Below are 8,079 nucleotides of genomic sequence, written 5' to 3' on the forward strand. Positions count from 1 at the left end.
TGGGGAGACTCCCAGGCCGGGTAAAGTCCCAAGGAACCCTCCACCCCGAGACAGGAGAAGTGCGTCAGTTGATAAGTGTCCTGACCTGGGTTCTGGGACAGGGAGCACCCTCCATCCCCCTGCGCCCTCTGTGCTTCCTCCCACCCTGTCCCGGTGTAACATGACACTCAGGAATTGGTTCCACCCTCCTGGGTCCCCAGCCAACTCCCAATTTGCCAAACGCCAGGGAAAAAAAGGCTGAGAAATCGAAACTACCGGGAAGGACCCCCTGAGCAGCTTCGCCGCATCTGGACCAACGGCGGTTCCTGTCCTCACGCCATGAACCACACTTCCCAGACCTTCACTTGGGCCCGCGCCGGCGCCGCCTCAAACTATGAGGTGCTCAAGGAGGAGCACGGAGGGGCCGTGCTGGGGACATCCCACAGCTCTGCTCTCACGACGTCCACCGTGATCCACGTCCACAGCGACCCCTCCGTCCCTGACCACGTCGTCTGGTCCCTGTTCAACACGCTCTTCCTGAACGTCTGCTGTCTGGGCTTCATCGCCTTCGCCTACTCCGTGAAGGTGCATGTGGGCCCCTGGGGGTGTCCGAGAAGGTGCCTGTGAGCCGGGCAGCTCCACCGGCCCGGGACGGCCTGGGGTGAGGCTGTATGTCTTTGGGTGTGTGAGCTTGCCTGTCCCCTCCTCTGCATGTGTGTAGACCTCCGTGGGGGCTCGGGGATCCTCCAAGCCAGGACCAGGAAGAGCGGGCTGGGTCAAACTCTGTGCCCACCCCCAGCCCGATGAATTCTCCCTACAGCCGCCAACCAGAAATGACAGGACAGACCGTGGCACCCCAGGCCCTCTCAGAAAGTGCAAAGGAACCCAGGGAGGAGGGAGGATGAGCCCTGAGGCTGCGGGAGAGTCCAGAGTGTGAGCAAGGGAGGAGTGGTCCTGAATCTCCAGGAAGGGCAGGGGGAGCCCCCCAGGGTGGGGAGAAGCTGGAGCCCCTGAGCCACAGGACCCCGCTCTCCCCTGAGCCGCTCCCGGTGCCCGCGCCCTCTCGTCTCCCCAGGCGAGGGACAGGAAGATGGTGGGCGACGTGACCGGGGCCCAGGCCTACGCCTCCACCGCCAAGTGCCTGAACGTCTGGGCCCTGATCCTGGGCATCCTTGGGACCGTTGGCGTCATCCTCGTTCCAGTCTTGATCTTCGTGGCGTTTCAGTAGACGGTGAGGCCACGTGGAGTTCCTCATCGCCGCCGCGAGGCCCACGTGCCCAACCTTCCGTTCTCTTCCCCTTGCCTCGGCCCCTTCTACAGCAGTTTGTACTCACACACTTTTCTACAGTGGCGGTCAATAAAGTGCAAGTGTTGAGACGCGATGGTGCTGCAACTTCGCCTGGGGAGGGGGCACTGCTGAGGGGCCTGGCCTGGTCCTTGGACGGAGCCACACCTGGGCTCAGCCCCACCCACCTCGGTGCAGCTCTGAGAGGGCCCCGTGTTCGGGCAGCAGCTGCACCCAAGTTCCTGGCTGGCTTCCCGGTGTCCTGGAGGCTCTGAGCCCTGTCTCAAGTCGGGCCCGTTTTGGGATGGCTGCTACTGGGTTCAGGAAGCCCTTAGCCCCAAGCCAACCTCTGTTCTAGTCACCCTGCCAGCCTGTCTTTTCAGGAGAGAAGGAAGAGTTTAAACTCCCCGAGGGGACATGGAGCATTGTAGCCACACCATGAGTCAGGAGTTGCCAGCATGCTGAGAGAGAAATATTGAGTCCTTTATTGCCAGTGGTGGACAGGAGGCTCATGCCAGAAAGAAACTCTTGACCCCAAATGGAGCAAGCAAGGGGGTTATCAAGGCCAAAATTGTAATTTCATCAGAGTCGGGTGGGGTGCATGCAGGAAATTTCGGTTACAGAACCGAGCAGTTTATCTCAAGCAGTTACAGAACAGCTTATCTGGGCTCTCTGTCAGGCAGGATGTGGTTAACCCTTTACTAGAAGGTTGGGGCAGTCACATGGAGGAGGGGTGAGAGGGGGAACTGAGAGGCACAATGGGGGATTCGCTTGACTTGGAGTCGCCACAGTAGGTTTGTGAACAGGCATTCCAGGAGGGGGCAGAGGGCACCGCTCCCCGACCGGCTCCCTGGCTCTGCTCTGAGGTGCTGGGCCACGGCTCAGTTCCTGCGGTGGAGGGAGCGGCAGGGAGCCTGGCCCAGGTAAGGTGGGAGGCCGGGGCTTCATGTCTGGGGGAGCAGGAGAAGGACCCCGGCCCTCGCGGCCCTTCCTGGGGGACTCAGCTCTTCTCTGTCCTGGCTGCTGCCTCCCAGTGTCCCTGTTGCCCTGGAGGGAGGGGCGGTGGAGGAGAGAAGTGGCCTTCCTAAGTCACCATGGCTCTCCTGTCTGTCCACCTGGAAGGAGACCACGCCCTGGCCTGGAGTCAGCTCCATTCCCTGGGTTGTCTGGTGTGGACCTTGGGGGTGCCCGTGTGCTGACCCCGTCCGTGACCAGCTGGACAGCTGGGGAGCCAGGTGCACCCCTTCCCTCTGCCCATCTGGGACCCCAGGCCTGGGCCAACCCGCGCTTCCCTGCCCTCTCCCGCCAAGGAGCAGGACTCTGGGACCTAACAGGGCAGGTCCAGATGGCCTGGGGACACCGATAAGGCAAGGCCCTCCTGGGGGGCGGCCCCCTGAAGGTGGACCTCTGAGCTCTGAGGGATCTGCTAGGAGCTGAGTCCTGGGTGGTGAGGTAGCGGACCTGACCCAACCAAGGCAGAACTCAGGGAAGTACCCAGCTGGCCCAGTGCAGGTCCAGGAAGGGCTTCCACCAAGTGGCCAGGCCAGGGCTCCTGAGCAGTGCAGGAACCTCAGAGCCACAGGCTGTGCGGTGAGGCCGGGGCTCACTAGGGCCTAACCCCTCCCCTCTGCCAAGGTTCCCTCTGTCAGCTACCCCTGCGCTGTCTCCACTTCCTTGTCACCCAGTGGGGGTGCCTCTATTTTCAGGCCCTGACTGGGGCGGGTTCCTGGAGACCTTGCCCTGGGAATTGTGTGTCCATATGTGCTTGTCTCTGAAATTGCTCCGACCACCCACCCCACCCCAGAGCCCCACGGAGGTGTTCGTGCCAACTCCACTGTGGGCGCAGGAGGTTCAAGCCTGGATCCCAGGATGGCGTATTTAAGGCTGAACACCCGTCAGCTGACTCTGCTCCAGGGAGGGCCAGCCTTCCTCAGGACAATACCTCCTCCAAGGCCTCTCTGCCCAGCAGGACTGATGCTGGGAACTGTGGTGCCAGACCCGCGGAGACCCCAAGGGGTGGAAGATACGACCCGGACTTTACAGAAACTTACAGGGAAAGTGGTCCAGGAGTGGCAGGCTAGCCTGGGAAATCCACTCCCAACTGGAAAAGACACACAGACGGAAGAGGAAGAGGCCGGAGCCCAGGAGGAGGGGCCCTGCCACACCAAGGCTGCAGACTCCATCATACCCTTCTGTCCCTCCCAAGGGTCATGCGGCCTGTGCTTGGGTGATGGGCCCAGGGCAAAGGGGAAGCAAGGCTGGACACAGGGGCCAGGTCCTTGGCGCATGGAGGAAGGCAGGAAGGTTTACCTCAACACAGAGCGGCTTGCCCAAGGTCTTTCACCTTTCTGCCTCCACTTAGTTACAGAGAAGCTGTGTCACCTTCCTGCCGTTTCTTATCAACTGCAGAAAAGCAGCACAAGACCACCCCTAGGCAGACCTTCCCCCGAGTATAGTTCCTACCTTTCAGGTTCATGCAGCTTCCAGGGAGAACAGTTTCCAAGTCCTTCTGTCTCTCCCATCCACTCATACGCCCAGCCGTCTGTGGACCCCTCCGTAGAATAACCGTTCCTCCCTGTCCCGTAACCTCTTTTACCAGAAACCAAACTGCTTTTCTTCATGTAACCGCCAGACAGTATTTAAGTTTCTGTAACTCACTGGGAATTTGGGGCTTCATTCTGAAGTCTCCCGTGTATACATGTTCACTATAATTTCTGGAGTAGCGGGGGGTGGGGGAGACACAATGTCAGTAAGGGTACCTGATCTCAAACCAGGCAAAGTGTGGACCAAGCGGAGGCCCAAACTTCACCTGTACGATGGCCACTTGTATCCCTAATCCTGAGTTGTACCCCACATCTTTAAAATTAAAAAATAAAAAAATAATAATTTCTTTTTTTTTTTGAGTTAGAGCCTCACTCAGTCTCCCAGACTGGAGTGCAGTGGCCGCTCCTGGCCACCGCAGCCTCGACCTGTTGGGCTCTGGAGATCCTTCTACCTCAGCCTTCGAAGGAGCTGGAACTACAGGCGTGTGCTACCATGCCCGGCTAATTTTTTTGATTTATTGTGGAGATGAGGTCTTGCCAAGTTGCCCAGGCAGGTCTCAAACCTACGGGCTTAGGCAATTCACTCACCTCGGCCTCCCAAAGCACGGGATTACAGGCTGAGCCACAGAGCCCAGCCTCACTTATGCATCTTTTTTTTTTTTGAGTTGGAGTCTCACTCTGTGGCCCAGACCGGAGTGCAGTGGCCACTCCCAGCTACCGCAGCCTTGACCCGCTGGGCTCCGGTGATCCTTCCGCCTCAGCCTTCCCAGTAGCCGGAACTACAGGCATGCGCTACCACGCCCGGCTGATTTTTTTATTTATTGTAGAAATGAATTTTTTTTTTTTTTCACCCCCCGTCTCAAACTCGCGGGGCTCAGGCAATCCACTCACCTCAGCCTCCCAAAGGCGCGGGATGACAGGCTGAGCCACCGAGCCCGGCTAAAAAATAATAATTTCTATGCCTTTTCTCCTATGAATCAGTCTTGCCTCAATCAGCGATTTTTTGATTGAACCTTTAGAAGGCCAAGGGCCCCGAACCCACACACGTAAACCATCGTCCTGACCACTGGAGCATGAGGGCACTTGAGGACCAAGGAGCATGCGGTAGCAGCCATGGACCCCCCAGGCATTTCCCATTTTCCACGTGTGTCATTGGAATAGAGAGAAGTGGGGGTGAGCACAGCCCCGCATGGGCCGGGGTCTGGGGGGCAATAGCTGTTGTCCTGGGGATGACCAGGTGGCAACTCGGGAACGGCTTGAACGGCTTCCACCACCTATCCCACCCGGAGCGGAAACCAAGTGCAGTGGGACGGAGAGCAGGAAGAAATGCCACCCTAAGGGCCTAGTGAGCACAGGGGGCTGGTGCTGGAACGCTCCCGTTCCCTACCAATCCAGCCCGGCGGGATGAATGGACCCTGGTGTGAGGCAATGAACAGTGAGGACCAACCAGTGGGAGCCCAGGTGCCCTCGGCCAGATGGAGACAGGGTCAGCCTGGGGTCTGGGGCTGCGGGCGTCGACCTAGTGAAGGCGGCCTCTTCCGTTTGATCCTCACAGAGGGACGGGGCCACCAAGTGACCCTGAGGCAGCATGGCCCACCACAGGCAGGGTCCTGCCAGACCCCCAAGTCAGAGCCTGAGGTGGGCCCAGCAAGAATGCACTGGAGGTGGAAGTGGAACATCCTGGACGGAACACACAGGCGGCCCTGACACCTCGTCATCCACCACAGTTTCCCAAAGCCTGTCCCTCTGCTCACGCCTGGGCCTGCAGGGGGGACTCCAGGGGCTGGGTGACGGAGAAGGTCCAGGCTGGTTTTCCACGGGTCCGCTCAGTGCGCGGCTGCATCAGGGCCTGGGGTGGGACTTCCCTCCTGCCCCATCAGTGGCCTCACGGGTGGGGGCAATGTCCCCATGGCAGAACCAGACACAGATCCAGGCCTGTCCTCTGTGCATAGAGAGACATAGCCAGGGATAGAACGTGTGTGGAGGCCGGACACAGTGAACTCCAGCAGAAGGAAGAGAAAATGTAAGAAACCTGCCTGAGGATGGACTCCAGGAAGTGGCATTTCTTTTTTTTTTGAGTTGGAGTCTCACTCTGTCGCCCAGACTGGAGTGCAGTGGCTGCTCCTGGCCACCGCAGCCTTGACCTGCTGGGCTCTGGCGATCCTTCCGCTTCAACCTTCCAAGTAGCTGGAACTACAGGTAGCTACCACGCCCGGCTAATATTTGACTTATTGTAGAGATGAGGTCTCGCCAAGTTGCCCAGGCAGGTGTTGAACCCGTGAGCTCAGGCAATCCACTCACCTCAGCCTTCCAAAGCGCGGGAAGGAAGTGACACTTCATAGGGGATGCTGACATTTTACATTCAGGATACAATCCCTGTACCCTGCCCTGGGAAATATCCTGTAGCAAAGGTGTCCAACGTTGAGAAATAGTGTGAATCAATAGTGAACACAAACATGGTTAAAAATAAGTCTTAAAAACTATCAAGAGGTTCGAGACCTGCCTGGGCAGGCGAGACCTCATCTCTACAATAAATCAAAAAACTAGCTGGGCGGGGTAGCGCGCACCTGTAGTTCCAGCTACTCGGAAGGCTGAGGCGGAAGGATCGCCGGAGCCCAGCAGGTCGAGGCTGCGGTGGCCGGGAGTGGCCACTGCACCATTCTGGGTGACAGAGTGAGACTCCAACTCAAAAAAAAAAAAAAACTGTCAATAAAATAAATCATTTAAAACAACAGTCGTCATTACTCAGCACACTTTTTTTTTGTGAGTTGGAGTCTTATTCTGTTACGGAGACTGGAGGGCAGTGGCCTGCTCTCAGTCACTGCAGTCTTGATCTGCTGGGCTCAGGTGATTCTTCCGCCTCAGGCTCCCAAGTAGCTGGAATTACAGGCATGCACCATCATGCTTAGCTAATTTTTGTTGTTGTTGTTGAATTATTGTAGAGATGAGGTCTCACTAATTTGCCCAGGTTGGTCTTGAACCCGAGGACTCAGGCAATCCGCTCACCTCAGCCTCCCAAAGTGCTGGGATTATAGGCACGAGCCACCGCACCCAGCAGCACACTACTTTGGAATTCTGTAGCTGCACTTTTATGTCATTGAGCTCTTAAGGTGATTGTGTGCTCTTAATCTCCCCAGGTGAAAGGAACAGGAGGCTGGTGCTAACCTCTGTAAATCCAGCTTCAGGAATGTTCTGTGGTAGCTTGAAGCTGGTCACAGAGGCGAATCACCCCCAGAAAGAGGAAAATACAGCACACTGGGAATTAAGCTGGACCCTCCCACACAGTCCTGCAGGCGACACCCCTGCCCTCCGGCCTCACCCCCTCCTGAGCCAGCTCTGACCACACTGTGGCTCCCACAAACCCTCACGGGCGGCCACAGCACAGTGGGCCCGGAGAACTCTGTGCCCCGGAAAGGTTGAGGCAGCAACAGACAGGCCACACCGGTATTTCCACAGGAGGACTTAATGTCAGGAACTGGTCACAGGCCACACTGCTGATAGGGTGGCAGACAGGTGGAAACTGCCAGAAAGGGCAGCCCGGTGAGGGGGACTCAGGGAAGAGGCTGAGAGGACCAGATCCGGGAAGCCGGAGAAAGCCCAGGGATGAAGACCCAGAGCTCTGGGCGGTGTGGGTGCCGCTGGGGCCCCTCAGGCTGCTCTGGAAGCCTGCCCAGCTGAGCCGCCAGCCTGAAGGGCCATCTCTCCTAGCGCAGGGTCCAGGCCTCTGGCCTCGGTGTCCCCGGCCGCCTCCATTTTGGAGAAGGCAGACCAGCAGCAGGGAGAACAAGCTGCTCCCGCATCCTGGCCCGGAGCGGCCGTCCTGTGACCCAGCTGACCTTTCCCTGTCCCTGAGAAGGGGTCCCCAGGCCCGACAGCCCCCGAGTTGTCTCTGCCCAGCCCCTGGGTTCCTCCTGCTGGGCCTGCGACCGAGAGCCCAGGTCACCCAGCAGCCACCCAGCCAACCTATGTGGCATTGTAGCGGAAAGACAGAGAGGCCTTGACACCGAGGCTATTTTAGGAAGTAGCAGTTTTATTAGCGCCGCGCGACTCAGTGGGCTAACGCTCCCAGACTGAGCACCCCAGGGAGGGAGAAGAGGAGTCTTATACCATAGTTTAGGCAAGGGAGGGGGTCAGGTTGATTGACTATATATTTTCATTGGAATTTACAATGTTGTACTCAGCAAAACAAGATTTTCTTTTTTTTTTTTTGAGTTGGAGTCTCACTCCGTCACCCAGACTGGAGTGCAGTGGCACGCTCCCAGCCACTGCAGG

At 58.0% G+C, this 8,079-nt stretch overlaps 2 protein-coding genes across 2 annotated transcripts in view; both read left to right on the top strand.

Annotated features, from left to right (window-relative positions):
• Positions 1-318: 318 nt before the first annotated feature.
• LOC103249564 (interferon-induced transmembrane protein 3-like) lies at positions 319-1,207 on the top strand. Its single transcript, XM_008048196.1, has 2 exons — positions 319-564; positions 1,055-1,207. The coding sequence occupies exons 1-2, from the start codon at positions 319-321 to the stop codon at positions 1,205-1,207; spliced, it is 399 nt and encodes a 132-aa protein (XP_008046387.1).
• Positions 1,208-5,425: 4,218 nt separating this feature from the next.
• Positions 5,426-8,079, top strand: part of LOC103249563 (interferon-induced transmembrane protein 1-like) — a 5,251-nt gene continuing 2,597 nt past the window's right edge. Inside the window, exon 1 of the mRNA XM_008048195.2 lies at positions 5,426-5,432. The gene's annotated coding sequence lies outside the window, so the exon portion shown is untranslated. The remainder of the gene's footprint in view (positions 5,433-8,079) is intronic.

This window comes from Carlito syrichta, unplaced genomic scaffold (genome assembly GCF_000164805.1).
Source record: "Carlito syrichta isolate Samal-C Ts95f unplaced genomic scaffold, Tarsius_syrichta-2.0.1 Scaffold120888, whole genome shotgun sequence".
NCBI lineage: Eukaryota > Metazoa > Chordata > Mammalia > Primates > Tarsiidae > Carlito > Carlito syrichta.

Bases quoted from the DNA above. Each gene is read 5' to 3' on its own strand.
- LOC103249564 (XM_008048196.1), top strand. From the start codon at position 319: ATGAACCACACTTCCCAGACCTTCACTTGGGCCCGCGCCGGCGCCGCC. The intron at 565-1,054 runs GTGCATGTGGGC...TCGTCTCCCCAG, and splicing joins CCTTCGCCTACTCCGTGAAG to GCGAGGGACAGGAAGATGGT.